At 43.3% G+C, this 15,572-nt stretch overlaps 1 protein-coding gene across 1 annotated transcript in view; it reads left to right on the plus strand.

The window, feature by feature from the left end:
- Window positions 1-15,572, plus strand: part of WDR1 (WD repeat domain 1) — a 102,097-nt gene that overhangs the window by 52,743 nt on the left and 33,782 nt on the right. Inside the window, exons 3-7 of the mRNA XM_029590919.1 lie at window positions 1,870-1,947; window positions 3,578-3,658; window positions 5,997-6,230; window positions 6,543-6,630; window positions 10,492-10,648. Of these exons, the coding sequence (XP_029446779.1) occupies window positions 1,870-1,947; window positions 3,578-3,658; window positions 5,997-6,230; window positions 6,543-6,630; window positions 10,492-10,648 (638 nt within the window). The remainder of the gene's footprint in view (window positions 1-1,869; window positions 1,948-3,577; window positions 3,659-5,996; window positions 6,231-6,542; window positions 6,631-10,491; window positions 10,649-15,572) is intronic.

The following is a 15,572-nucleotide window of genomic DNA, read 5'->3' on the forward strand; positions in this document are numbered from 1 at the left end:
GTAGTTAATTAACTTTAAAGGGTTGGGATGGGTTTTTTGGTTTGTGTTTTTTTTTTGTTTGTTTTTTTTATATTCGCTCCAGAAGACGCACAGACATTTTCCCCCCATTTTTTGGGGGAAAAAAGTGCATCAAATGGAGCAAAATATACGGTAACTTCTAGGTGATTTGGGGTTACAGCAATTGATTCAGAAGCCTACACATGTAAAGGGCCATATTTTTTGATTTATGACTTGGCCTCCTGATAAAATACCAGGATTATAATTTGGGGAAATTTTAATAGCCACACCTGTTTCAAATGGAAAAAAGGTGCTCAACTAATTTAACAAACACTCCATGGTATCAGATAATGAATGCTTAAAATATTAATCCACAATTTCTTGCCCACAATGGGCTATAAACGCTATCATTTAATAAGCACTTAGGATCATGTCATGTACAGTTTCTGACTTACAATTCTAAATGATTTACAGAAAACTTTAATATTAAAAAACCATGCCGCCTTAAATTCTTGTTTAAAAAAGAATTCATACTTATCTGGCAGAGAACTTTTTCACAAACTGTTCATGAATAAAATCTGTAATCAAACAAGTTGATCACATAAGTGCTGCCAGATCAAGACCTAAAGTTTTGGTACCACCTCATGCCTTCCTCAGGGGTCCATATTACAGAATCAGCCTCACAGGGCTCTGCTTAGCTACTCAGAAAATGGCGACAAGACAGGAGCATTTCTTTCCTTAGTTGTGCAACTTTTTCTGTTTGCATTTGTATTCAGTAGAGCATTGAGCTGTATTTGCCATTAGTCCACGATCTGGTTGAATGCTTGGAGAGTATGAATAGTTTTCTCAGTCATTTCATCTTGTATGCTTCATTAAAATTGTATAAACCCAATCTGATGAAGTCGGACGTGTTATGGATTTGTAGAGATCGAAAACAGTTGAGTCTTACCTGTTTATGGGAAATCATTCACTTAGTTGGTCGTCAGGTTACAAGTCTTGGTGTTAAGATTGAAAATGAATTTAGCATGGTGGCACAGATTTCTGCCTTGGTTAAAAACTTCTGTTTTCATCTGAGATAGCTTCAAGTGTTAAGACTTATGTTTTAATAGGGAAAGCTTTTGTGACCATCATTCACGTGACTTTTGACCTCCTGTTTTGATTACTATCATTTGTTGTATTTAGTCTTGGCAAAGAATTACAGGAAACTACAGATTATCCAAGACTCTCTGTGGCCTTGTTGATGGGACTAAATTGGAGAGACCATACTGCTCTGCTTTATCTGACTTGCATTAGCTGGAATTGCATTCTCGTAACCAGTTACAGGATGGAAGGTCCCTATTTCAAAGGAAAGATTAGTGAAATGTGCTTGTCATTTTTTTTTTTTTTCCCCTCCAGCTGTCCTAGGTTTCTAGAATAAGATTCTACAAGATATTGGGCTGGCAGAAAATGTAAGGAGGTTTGAGGGAGAAACCCTATAACTTGGCTGTTCATGGAGATGTGTTTACAGAACATAGGGTCACTTAGATCTGTTTGTTCTTGGCATTACATTGATCAAAAAATTGGTTTATAATGTGTTTCTGTTACCTACGTGAGCCACCTTGAATGTTGTGGATGGCATACAAATTGGTTTAAATAAGACTTATGCCACTATTAATGTATACTGTTGGAAGCATTACAGAAGTATTACTCAACTAAGAATTGTTCTTTGGCAGAGAGCTTTGTGTATTTGTGAATCTGGACATGGTGCCAGCATCTATCATGTATTATGTGAAGTGGGGCCCATATGTGTGTAAGGAATTTTAAAGCAATGTTCTATAAACAATTTTTTTTCAGTATCTTGGTTTTCTAATCCAAGCTAACTTTGTTTTATAGGACCACAGCAGATTCGTTAACTGTGTGAGGTTCTCACCAGATGGCAACAGATTTGCTTCGTCTAGTGCAGATGGCCAGGTAATTTCAGTATATTAAATAGACCAGAATTTTTGTTAAACTAGTGTACAGGATTAATATGGGGCCTTATCCTGGGAGCATCAAACATTTTTCATTTCTACCACTTTTACCAATAACTAAACATGCAGGAGCAATGTCACCCCCTTCTTGTATTGCTGAAAATGTTGTCACAAAGTAGAGCAGCTCTACTCCAGTTCAGGGTTTTTGGTCACACTGTCAGGTCAATACAGTAAAGTGCGGCCGCTGTTACCCTGCTCCTAACCCACTTTTCGGCCGCGTTAGCCCTTCCTGCGATACACAATCCCCTTTAACCTACTCTTACCGCGTCCTTAAATCACCGGGTAACCCCTTCCACCCGCGGCATGTATACTACATGTAAACGAGCGAATTAGCTATTCCCTCCCATACAGTAACACGCGCCCCGACTATCGCTTTTTTTACCCTGCCGTTTTGCCGCGTGTTTAACCTGCTAACTTACCGCCTATCCTTATCCCTGCGTTAGAGGCAGGGGTAAGGGTAGGCAGCAAACTTTCCCCCAGTCCCCGCTCACCTGCCCTGGCCATGTCCATGGGTGCTGGTCTCCGGGGCAGCCCCAGTCCTCTCCCCTCCTCCCTAAGCAATGAAAGCGGGGGAAAAAGTGAAAAAAAAAAAAGTAGCAAGAGAGAGAGGACTGGCAGTGAAAAGCATCGAAGCGACTTACTTTTTTTTTGCAGCCCCCCCCCCCTCCAGAGACTGACCGGCGACGAAGGACCGCGGCTCCTCTCCCCTGCCTCCAGCTGCCTGCGAAGATAGACTCATCACATCTTGAGCGGCCCAATTGCACGCACAGGGGCCGCTTTCGCCCGTGCGATGCGTCTATCTTCGCGGGCAGCTGGAGGCAGGGGAGGGGATCCGCGGTCCCTCGTCACCGATGTCAGTCTCCGGAGGGGGGGCTGCTAAAAAAAGTAAGTCGCTTCGTTGCTTTTCACTGCCAGTCCTCTCTCCCCTCCTCCCGAAAAGCAAGGCTGCTTTTTGCGCCTTGTTTCGGGAGGAGGGGAGAGAGGACTGGCAATCCCGAGCGTAGGATTGCCCATCCTCTCTCCCCTCTCTTGCTGCTTTTTTTTTTTTGTTTGTTCCACTTTCGTTGCTTGCTTCGGGAGAAGAGGAGAGAGGACTGGCAATCCCGAGCATAGGAGAACCGTCCACTTCCTGGTACCTGTCATTTCAAATGACATTTGAAATGACAGATACCAGCGTGTCCGTGAAGCGTTAGGCCAGCGCACCCAGGATACTGTATAGCGCTCTATACAGTAAAATGGGTTGCGCGGGCCTAACGCTTCACGGACGCTTCTTAGACGCAGCTTGCATTTGCAAGCTATTTACATACAGTATCGAGCGGTAGGTGAGCTGGACTGTGCGTGCGGCAACCGCGGGTGCGCCCGGCACTATCGCAGCTCTCCCTACCGCTCCTTACTGTATCGGCCCGTGTGTTAGTAAGGATCTTGCATTTGAGTGCACCCATTAATATGTAATGTTTTGTGGATTTATTTCATATATTTAAGTGGCACAGTTCTGATATAATCAAATCTAATAGATCTTGCTGTTCAGTGGCAAACTTTTTTTTTTTTTGTTTTTGTTTTGCATTTTTAAGATTTTCATTTATGATGGGAAGACAGCTGAAAAGATTTGTGCTCTTGGAGGAACTAAAGCCCATGATGGAGGGATTTATGCAGTAAGTATCTGTGCAAATTTAGCAACAGAAAAATACTGTCTTGTGAATAATTGTTTTCAGCCTTGAAGGTTCTTACCTTCATTCTGTAGTGCTATTACTTCCAAGCCCTGGTTGCTACCTTGGTACCATGAAACACATTTTGTGTAGAAAATTATGTCTGATGCTTATAGAGCTTTTTCTTTAGTGGGGGGAGGGAGGGACAGGGTATTCAGTTTTACATAGAACATTTGTAAAATATTCCTAGGTACGATTTAGATCGTACTTTTATATGGATGCATATTGGATTGTAAATAAATGTAGTGACTTATAGTCCAGTGAGGACAGGGGGCTTTACAGGAGTCTGTTCATGAGTAGCTTGAATGATGTCGTGGAGACTCTGCATGTTGGGGTGAATTTTCAAAGAAGTTATGCATGCAAGTAGCTTGCACTCAGTATATGCTATTTTATAAACCTCAAAGGTATGCATGTATCTTCAATTTCGCAAATACAAAAGGGGTGGTTTAGGGCCGTTCGGGAGTGGGGCCAAGAGAAATGCTCATAAATTGCTATTTTATAAGGGAGTTGCGTGAATACAATCGAACAACTTATTCGTGTAATTATACACCTAATTATCTAGCACAATTGATAAGACTTGTCTGTCTGCTATTGTTGGGTGAGAGGTCTAAGAACTGGTGGAATTCACGATGAGTGGCATGGAGAATGACTGGGTTAACTGGTGAAGGTATCAGCAACCTGATTATTTCAATTACATGAACATGTTTTAAAATATACTGTCTCCTGTATATAAATCGGGGTTTTACATGAGCAAAATATTTATGCATAACCTAACAAATGCGGCACATGTTGGAGAGGTAGATATATGCATGTACTGCCATGTCTTTTAAGGAAAGCAATGCAATTCCTATCATTGTGGATTAAAACAAACGTGTTCTGTAAATTGAGGAGTCCCACAGGGAATCCTCATTATCCCTTTACCATTCATCATTTATCCCCATTAGGTAACATAGTTTGCTCATTTGGTTTTACCCCATTTATATATGCTGATCAATTTGTTCTTTTGGGAATTGATCCATAACAGACTCTTTTTTTTTTTTTTTTTTTTTTTTTTTTTTTTTTTTTTTTTTCCCTTTCCTCTCTTCAGTGAGTGTATGAAAGTAGTGGGTAGATGATTAAGTTACAGTTTCTTGGTTTTGAATGTTAATAAGACTGAAATTCTGCAGGTGGGTAACTACCCAGGTAAACATCAGGTCCAAATTGAAGGGCATTTAATTACAGCCAGTGCAGATGGAAGATCCCTTGGTTATGTTAAATTCACATTGGTCAGTGGAGAGTTAAATTACTGCAGTGCTTCTCTCCACATGTAACAGATTTAAATTGGTGCGACAATTGAAAACTTTTCTGAATTTACTGGCATTGAAATCAGTAGTTTTATGCCCTTATTACTGCAGTTATTGATTACTGTAATCTTGTTTATTGGGGACTCCCAGGTATTTTGATTCGGAAGCTACAGGTGGTCCAAAATATGTCTGCAAGGTTAGTTCTGGAATGTTCAAGACAAGAATCAGCCGCCCCACTTCTGAAATTGCATTGGCTGTTGGTTAGCACCAAAACTTTGAATTTGCATCTCAGGCTAACTGAGGTTTGGGTCCACCTCATATTTATTTATTTTATTTATTTAACATTTCTTTTATACCGATATCTGTTCGCACATCGTATCGGTTCACAGTGAACAAAAAACCATTGGGCAGTGCCCGTACATATAACATATGTTTAAGATCTCATGGAATGCTCTTTAAGAAATCTGTTTACAATCTGGTTCTCAGCTTCAACTCCCACTGGTTAAGAAATTTTGACATGTAAGACTGCAAAATCGATCTTTTTCAATGACCGCCCTTAAATTATGGAATGACCTCCCTCTGGCTATTAAAGAGGAAACTAGTTTGATGCCATTTTGGTGTAAGACAAAAACATGGCTAATGGTGAGTGAGATCCTGAAATAAATCTGGGAGCAATTATTAATCCCAGGGTATGACTATGCTTGAAAGGTTGGTAGAGTAAACATCTGGTGGAAAAAGGATGATGGCTAACTGATGTTTGATATTTATTTGATTTGGCAAATGTTTTATGTAATTTTATTATGTGTTAATGTTCATATTTTATATTTTTTATGTACATTGCTTTGAAAGATTTTATTGTAAAATCTGGAAAGCGATTATTTATAAAAAGACTTAAACTGTTAAGGATAGTTTAGGTACAGTGAATCCTGCCAGGAGACCATGATGGGCTGCTTTGATCCTTTTCAGCCTTAACACTCTCTGATTGTACAATTTCTTTTCAGATTAGCTGGAGCCCTGACAGTACTCAGTTGCTTTCTTCTTCTGGAGACAAAACTGCTAAAATCTGGGATGTTGCTGCTAACTCAGTTGTCACTACATTCACGTTTGGAACAGAAGTAATGGACCAGCAGCTCGGTTGCTTGTGGCAGAAAGATTGGCTGCTAAGCCTCTCTCTTTCTGGCTATATCAACTACTTGGACAAGAACAACCCAAGTCGGCCTTTGCGCATCATCAAGGTATCATGATGAAACTTAAACTCTGTTGGCACCATTTGACATTTATCTTCTGTTGATAAACTGTGATACTTCCTTTAAATAAAGATGGGACTTTTTTTAATGGTTTAAGAAGGGCAGTGGGTTAAAGTGGCACTAGCAGAAAACATAGTGGGAAGTAGCTATGCTTGCCGTCTGGAAAGTGTTTTGTGCCGTGTATCTCAATTCTGTTTTTATAGTTCAGATCAAACTTGTCATGGCTTGAAGATAAAGCATGTGGTGTGTTTTTTGTGTTTATCTTTTGTGTGATGCCTAACAATGTCTGTCTTATTCTAGGGTCATAGTAAGTCTATACAGTGTATGACTGTACATAAAAATGATGGAAGATCCTATATCTACACGGGCAGCCATGATGGCCATATTAATATCCTTTAATATTTTAAACTTACAGATACTATAATCTAGGTATAAAAAAAAACTTTTGCTTATAAGTGTACCTGTCATATTTTTTTTTTTTTCAATAACAGGGTTTCACATATGTACAGCTGAGCGTTTGTTCTGTCTTTTGAACCCTGGACTGCATGTGGAAATATTTTGTTCATGCCATGATAAAGATGATGATGTAGCCTTTAAGGATGTCAAGGCAGTTTTACAAGTCATTAAATTGAAGCAGAAGGTGCTGTGAAACTCATCTCGGATGGACTGGCTCTTCTGGGGACCAATAGCTGTTGTAACCCAATGGCGTGATAAACGTGGTTTAGACTGTGATTCTTGTGTGCAGTCTTGAATGTGTTCCTTCCTGGTGTCCAAGGGGACATTGCTGGTAGGAGAGCTTGGGGAAGACACTCATCACAGTGTGTGTGTGTTTTCCTGTATTTCATTACTAGTAGATGCATTCTTATCTGTGTGTGTGATGGTTGGGGAAGGCTTGTGTTTTTATTTGTTTTTCTTCTCTCTATATAAAAATGTTTTGGCTTTAAGCCAGTACTTAAAGGAACAATGAACGTTTAGAAGGAAAATAGGCAGGCTAGATGGGCCATATGGTCTTTTTCTGCTGTTATGTTTGTTTCTAAATGTAACAGAAAAATGCTTCCAAAATGCCAAGTGAGGGTGCACAGTGAGATTACAATAGTATGTACAGGCATAAAGGGACTGGAAGTGCTTTCTGAAACCAGGCTGTAATTTTATAACAGCTCAGCTAAATTACACTCAAATTTCAGAGTAGGCTTGTGTGACTGACTCAGTTGGCTTGGAAAATGTATCCCACCAGAATGTATCTGCCCACAGTTGTACCTGCTATTGTGTGTGCAGATACTGGAAATGTTTCCATTCATCCTTGTGAAAATCCAAAAGCATATGCATGAGTACAAATCCCCCTCCACAGCTGGGCTGCTGGGAATGCCTCTGCTGTTGAGTAAACTTGTGTGACTAGGCAGTGTGCTCAGTAAGAACATAAGTTTACTTTATCTGCGTGGCCAGGCAGGCAGCTTTGAAAGCCATTTCTGCGGATAAAATGCAGTGACTTACCCACAGGGTTACCTTTTGGAAAAATGTTCTCCCTATTGGAGACGGAAGGTGTGATTTTTGTCCATTGGCACAGAATGCTAGAGGACCTGTGCTCAGTTATTCCCTTAGTGTTTTAGTGGACAATGGGAAAACATGGAGATACAGCGTGGTGGCAGCTGCTGAGTGGTGGCTGCCATGGGCAGTTTTAATCCAGTTATTTCTTAGCATGTAGCCAGATGGACTCAGGACCAATGGCTTATGTGCTTTCCTGCTAGCAGATGGAGGAGTCGGGTTTCAAAGCTGACATCACCTTAGATCTACTCCTGCAGTGACCCTCAGCCATTCAGTATCTCAGTCTCCTAGCAGATGTGGATGTGCTATCCCTTCACCAGCATTGGTGTTTAGCAGAATTGCAGTACTCGTTAGAAGAAACGTTTACCTTTAAATTTAGAGAGAGTTCGAACCCCACTCTCCTGCAGTGATACCTAAAGGTCCCTCCTCCCCAGTTGAGAATTCCTGAGACAATTTCCAAGATCCCTCAGAGGTGTTCCTTGGTCCGGAGGCCTGCTCCCGGCCTGGACTTTGCTGCTGCAACAGCTGAAAGGCAGAGGTAGCAGGAATCTGAGCACGGCGGTGACAGCTAAAGCCCTCTCTCCTGCTGCCGGAGACAGTTTCTGTGCTCAGCTGGTAAGCGCTGAGCCCAGTAAAGTTTCTAGGACTCCTCCGACTCGGAGACATGGAAGGGCTTCTGTGAGTCTTTCCTCCAGTCTCCTTTCTTGGCATGCCATACAGACTACGTTCCCAATCCTGGAGGTGCAAGTGGAGGGGATTTCCGACCAGGTTGAATGGCCCCCCCCTCCCCCCCCCCGATGGGCTAGGCCCCGCTTCAGGCTCGGTGGGCACTTTGGCATACTGAGCGCGGTTTTGTGTAGCGCCATTTTTTTCCCCTATAGACTGTTTGGTACGCGTGGTGCGGGTCGGTCCTAATGCGCGCATACCAGCATGCACAGCCGTGCACATACCTGCACGCATACGTTCGCGTACAACCGGAAGTATACATTTGTGCGTAAGGGCGCTTATACTTATACACATCGGGGAGGATTTGTGCATGCTAGAGGCCAAGTGCTAGCCAGCTGAATGCACAAGTTAGTTGAGAGTGGCTCCGGCAGCAAAGAAACATAAGCAACACTGTGTGCTGCTTGCCATATTAGGGCTACACAGTCTGGCCTGGAATCCTTCCTGTCAGCTCTGTAATAAGGCCCGGGGGGGGGGGGGGGGGGTTGTATTCCCAGAACCTCTCCAATCCCGGTTCCTCCCGTTCTGAAGATGGGTCAGCCACGACATTATCTGACAGCACCCTGGATCTGAGTAATCCCGGGGCTGCGTCCACCTTGGGAGAGGGCAGTTCAGTGGCTCCCTTGGCCAGAGGAGTGGTCTTAGTGGTGGCGGCCAGAAGAGAACTATGGCTGTGAAATTGGTCAGTGGACGTGCCCCCAAAGCAAACCTCACAAAGATGCCCTTTAAGGGATCCTTCCTATTCGGAAGAGAATTGGAAAAGTTAGCCAATAAGTGGGGTGAATCTCCGGTGCCTCGGCTACCGGAAGATAAGAAAAAGAAGTCGCAGCACCCAAACCCGTGGCTGCCTGGTTTCGAAAACAGACGCCGGTAAAATGTAAGCGTTGGTTGTCGGACCCATTGACAGTTGGTGCTTCCACTAATGAGGCGCTAGGTACGCGCTAGTGTCTCTAGTGCCTCCTTAATAGCATGGACCCTAATTTTAAATATAAAATTGCGTGCCCAGGAGAGGTGCCTGGGCGCGTGGTGGGAGAACGGGCACTCAACATGGAGCACCGTCTCTCCTGCACTTTTTAATGAATTGGCCTGAAAGTATATAAATCCTTTAAAGAATTCTACCAAAAACCTGCTAGTGGCAGCATAGACTTTACTACCGTGGAAGTAGTAAGCACTACTGAACTGCTTCCCGTGTGCCTCTAGTCTTACCCCTAACACTATACTGCTTTTTTTGCTCTCCTTTCTCTTCCAGAATTTAATTTAAAATTTTACCAAAAATGTATATTCTGCCCTCCATGGTGAAAGACCTTTTAAGGCAAATCACAAGATATTACATCAGAAAAACAAATTACAAGCCAATCTCACCCATTATATTAAAAAAAAATAAAACACATTTTAGGTTTTACTTTGTTACAAAACATTTCAACTGAAATACCCCACCACTCCCTACCAGTCAATGGTAGGGAGCTGCCCCAAGCTGCAGTAGAAGTGGTTGCATCTCCTTCTTAGCAGCAACTTTTGTCTGACTTGCAAAGCTGAGAAAGCTACTTGCCTGTAGTGTGGACAGAAAGCAAGCTATCTTTAAATAATGTGCATGCACTTCTAAATTTGTTATTGTCTAACACACATCCCCATTTTTAATATTGAACTCATCTATTCAACATATGCAGCTTTCAAAATACTTTGTTTGATCTTCACCAAGGATGGAAAAATACTGGTGCTTAAAATTCAGCACCTGTTGCCTGCCTTTGTGCTTGGGTGGAAAGGCCGCTGCTAGGGTTGGAGGCCAATTGCTAGTGGAAGGGGAAAACAAGAAGCAAACAAACTATAAAATGAAAGTGGGTGAAGGGACTGAACTTCTGGGTTCAATCAGTTTCTAAAAATATTTCCACCCCATTTGCTCTTGGAACTCTTTGGGGGGTGTTCATGCATGTTTATCTTGGAGCAGGAACATTTTTTTTGTGTTTTCCCTTAATTCTGTGTGCACATTACTGGGACTCTCAGACTGGAGAGAATGATACCTTCAGTGGGAAAGGCCATACAAACCAGGTGTCCAGCATGGCAGTGGATGAACTCAATCAGCTGGTCAGCTGCAGCATGGATGACACCCTGCGTTACACCAGTATCATCAAGAAAGAGTACAGGTCAGTATACGTTGTGTAGATACTTCAAACTAAACCACTCCACTTGGCCATTTTTGTATGCAGTATCTGTGTGTGCTGGGATTTGTTCTTGGGTTTTTTATTTTCTTTATGTAGTGCTTTGCCATGAGCCAGTTTACGTATAGCATATTCTCGGGGAAAAAAAAAAGTTCCATTTTTCTCCCAGATCAGGCATTATCATTGCTTAATATGCATATGGGGAGTGGTTTTTCTTTTTGCCTAAAACGTTTTCTCCTCCTTGGAGAGAACGTTCAGGCTGAGTCGGAACTGAGCTCCTGTTGGGCTGCAGTGCCATGAGCCTGCCTTCAAAACTTCCTGGGGGATTTTTTTTCCCCTCCTCCTTTTATTAGTACAGTCACTGGAGAAAGCCAGGATCCATGCACCAGAGCTCCTTCCAGAAACCTGCAACCAAGGGCCTCAGAACCAGCCACTAGGTTTTGCCATTGTATGCTGACTGGGACTTCCTCTCTTGCTGCCCCCCCCCCCCCCCCCCCCCCCCCCCCCCCCCCCAGGAGTCTGTGAACACTGCTTCCAGAGCATCCCCAGACCTGGCTGACTGAGAGTTAAGGATCTGAGCCAAGAACTGAATCCAGGTCCCACCACATAGCAGTGTACAGTATAGCACAGCCATTGAGCTACTAGACTGGCCCTTTTAAGTGTTATGAGAATCTCGGTGATATGTCTCTTCCTAGGGAAGGCACAAGGAAGATAAAGACGTGAATTGTGGTACATATGTCTGGAGGGTGGGGGAAAGGTAAATAAGAGTGTAAAGTTGGAAATGGAACAATGCAAAACTGTATACAGATTTCATAGTATAGGGTATTTTACAATATAGACATAGGGAGCAAATGAAGCACAAAGATCTGGGAATGAAAAACAGCAAATACGTGGCATGGCAGAGTCCAATTCATTTTGGTTCGCATCAAAGAAAAAAATGTTTTATTTATTTTTTATTGCATTTGTATTCCACTGCATCCATACAAGATCTGTGCAGCTCAGACATTTATAAAAACATTAATATAAAAACACAATACCCATTGCATTGTTTCTGAAAGGTTTTCTTAAATATTGCTTTTGAGCTGTTGCTCAAGTGCGTTCCATATAATGGGTCCTACAGTGAAGAATGTTTTGAGTTTCAAAGTTTTTAAAACTAGGGACAACATAGATTTTAGGTTGCTGAATGCAGTTATCCTGCACCAATGTATTTTTCAACCAGTAGGTGCTCTTCCACACATAGATGGTAATTTTGAAACAGCCACGCAAACGCGCATGCAGGCTTATTTGCTGGCTCACATCCAGAGATGTGTCCATTTTATAACATACGCACACTTGGTATAAAATAGACTGAATGTGTGCAAATGCCGGCTCTACTGCGAAAGTGGATGGGATTTTAGTAGACAGATGCACTGACGCAATTACCAGGTTTCCCAATTTGCTCAATTGAGGGGTAAAACCTTAGAAAAATGTATATAAAACTGGATTATTGCAACACATATTTAATTTGTTCACTGTTTTACAAATATAGTCAATGGAGGAAGCAGTGCAACCTATTATGGGCTCCCAAATTGGGATTTTTTTATCCTTTCTAACGAAACTGGTGGGTAGACATTGTCAGAAGAGGAAAAGCATAGCAACATATCAAGACAGTTAACATGACACCAAGGACCCACAGTGGAGCAAAACTGATACCTGCAATGGCAAGAGTTCTGTAAGGTATCAGGAGCAAAACAGCAGCAAGAGTGGCCAGAATACCCCCAGGCTCCAAAGGTGGGGCAAAGGGCACCAAAACTTACATGAACCCCCGAAGGCTGTACAAGAGGGGCAAAGCAGCACAAAGTGTAGCATGAACAGCTCAAGTCACTATGAAGGGGGAAGCAAATACCAAGAGTCAGAAAAAAAAAAACCCCAAGGCAGGGATAGATGATGAAAACAACTGGCATGAAGATCCCAAAGCAGTCGTCCAGCGTGGCAAGAACACCTTAAGGCTCCAGATGAGGGGCAAAGGGCACAAACCAATTTGGTACAAAGCCCTAGGCAGGGAAAAGTCAGAGGAAATCCCTGGACCAGGCCTGATGATACTTCCATATGGGCAGCATTAGGTGAAGGCGCTGGCTGTTCAGGCTGGAAGCTAAGATACTTAGTGACGCGTGACACCAAATGCTTTTTAGCCTCTAGCTGTTTATTATCCTGGCATTCAGGGAATCCAGGACACAATTCTTCTGAATCCGTTTTTGCAAATACTGCTTCTGAGGTAATGGAGGCAGTAATCGTGGAGGAGCACGTCCTGATTCTGGATGCTGCACTTCTGCAGCCCTTGCTGTTTGCTGTGCTATAATGGTTCAAAGGCTAAATTGCACATGAAACCAATAATTGAAAGGAAACTGAGTTTGAAGAAAATGTCCAAGAAGGCATGAAACATCTGGGTGGGAAAAACCAGTGTAGAGCATCATATGGCCAGGGCAAGACCAATAGTTGGCAAGTACCATAGGGAAGGGTATTGCAAAAGCAGAGGAGGAAGCACCCTACAGTACCAAGAATGGCTTCCTCCTTCCAGGGGACTTTGGCATAGTGCAGGGAGCCTGCATCAGGGGCTTTCTTCGGCACTACAAGGCTGATTTTTTTTTTTTTCAGGCCGCTGCCAGACTGGCCTGAGTGCAAACATGGGACCAGCTCTTTCTCCCAGCAGCTGGGATGGGGAGAGTTAGTGCCTGGCAAACCCTCTTCAGATCATGGGACTGCCCTGTTCCCCAGTCCGGGGAAAGCTGGGGTGGCCCCCCTTTTTGTTCTCAGCTGCACTGAAGCCTTCCTTTGTACCAGAGAGCAAAGGGTGCCCCCCCCCCCCCCCCCCCCCCGGTTTGGTTCATGGCAACTTGCAGCATTTTGGAGTACCTATCTGTCAGAGGCATGGCTACCTGGTTGATCCTACCAGTAGCATATGCTTCTATGAAAAAATAAAGATCGAGCCATGCACATTTTATGTTCACACGGCTGGTAGAGTGAAACTGGCCCATTAAATAAATTATGGTTCTACTTGCTATGGATAACTATGGTAACTTGTAGAGTTATTACATGCCCATGAGCGTTGACCCTCATGACACAGTGCAGGGAATCGCAAACAGCACAACATCAGAACCCTCAAGGCGCAGTATGATCAATTGCAAACAATGCAAAGGTCTAGACAGTGGGATGGGAGGTGAAACTTGTATGTGGAGTGGTTTTTTTTTTTTTTTCACATTTTGTATTTGAAGACAAAAGAAGCAGGGTGGGAGACCTAGGCTGGGATCCAAACAGCAAACATGAAGGCACTAAATCATCCCAAAGTGGTACATCATAGGCATTGCATATAACTAGAGTAGCAGCAAGACCATTGAGGTAGTACATAAAGGCTGTGGCAGTAGGATCTCCAAGATACACTCAGTTGGTTTGCTACTCACATGGAAGTTCTAGAGAGCCCAGCAAAGGCAGTCTGATTTTCAAAAATGACTTTTCCATCAAGTCTGGCACCAGCATTGCATTTTGAGTTAATGTTAGCTCCCATTGAAAAGAACCCTTCACTGAGCACGCTGGTTGGTGGACAGGAAAGATAATGCTAGTGCTGACTACTTTTGGCTACGTCTGGCCAGTCTGCAAACTTGTGTGTTCAAAAGGCCAGGGCATCTGTCCTTAATAGGTTCTGTGAGATAGTGTTACAGAAATTTCTGCTGTGGTCTGTCTTGCTGGGCTAAGGGTTGATTTTGCCATCTGCTTTAGCTATAGCTTGTGTCATGAATGGTGGTTCTTTGCGGACAACATGGCTTTGACATATTGAGGTGGTGGAGTGGGGAGAAGTGGAAGCTGACAAGCTGCTACTTGATGCTGGCATTACTCTGGGGTAGCCATTCTTTCCTGGGCTACTTCTCTGCCTCTGGTGCTCCTGTTCACATACTCTTGTTGCCAGTATCTACTTCATGAATGTGAGTCACTGGGACTAGAGGGTGAGACTCCCTTTCATCCATGGATCAAAAAGTATGGAAAGCATGTATGACTTGTTTTTTCTATCAGAGGTTTCAGTCTCGCTTGCACCAGCTACTGCAAGGAAACCACAAACTGCAGCACATCTGCTTCCATTCCCTCTTGCTTATGGAAACCCTCCAACATTTCCTCCAGAATATTTTCTATAGGGATGACCCCACTCAGGGTTGTGCCTCTGGAAATCATATTCTCCTTGGCATCCTTGAAAGGCTTCAGAATTTTGTAACTACCTCATCACTACCCAATTATAATGCCCCAGGGGATGATCCAAACCTATCTCTGTTTCCAGCGACAGATCATGAACGGGAGTCTACTGCTCCATTAATCTCTGCAGCGTCATAGAGGTGAAATTCTAGTGGGTTCCAGTATTTTGAATCAGATTCTTATTAGGCATCCCAAATTCTTCCTGCTCCCTAAGGAGAAGTTGCCCCCTTTCCCACATATAATGCTTTGATGGAAAAGCCCCACTATATTCCTGCACCTTGTGAAGTACTTCAGGAATAGATTCCTGTGATCATTGGGCCCCCAGCCACAAGGCATCTCTCACTTCAGCAAATGTGCAAAGTAACCCTTCAGGATACCCTGAAAGCCCCCATCTTTTATTACCCTTATCATAGTTTTCCCACTTTCTGTCACAAAGAAACCTGCCTCTGAAGGCTCCTGCCTCTCTGATCTAGCTGCTAACTCCTCAGCATCTTTTATATGGCTGCTGGGTAGCTCTCATACTTCATGCGTTATTCTATCACCAGCATGTGTAGTGTAGCACAGCCCACCTGCTAATGCTTAGTCCCTGTTAGATCATCTGCCTGCCCTTGTCTTGGCCAGGAACCACAAGGGCGCCATGAGGGGGAGATGTAAGCATATATGGTGTTCACGCTGGGGATAACCTGTCTAC

Source organism: Rhinatrema bivittatum, chromosome 1 (assembly GCF_901001135.1).
Source record: "Rhinatrema bivittatum chromosome 1, aRhiBiv1.1, whole genome shotgun sequence".
NCBI classification, from domain to species: domain Eukaryota; kingdom Metazoa; phylum Chordata; class Amphibia; order Gymnophiona; family Rhinatrematidae; genus Rhinatrema; species Rhinatrema bivittatum.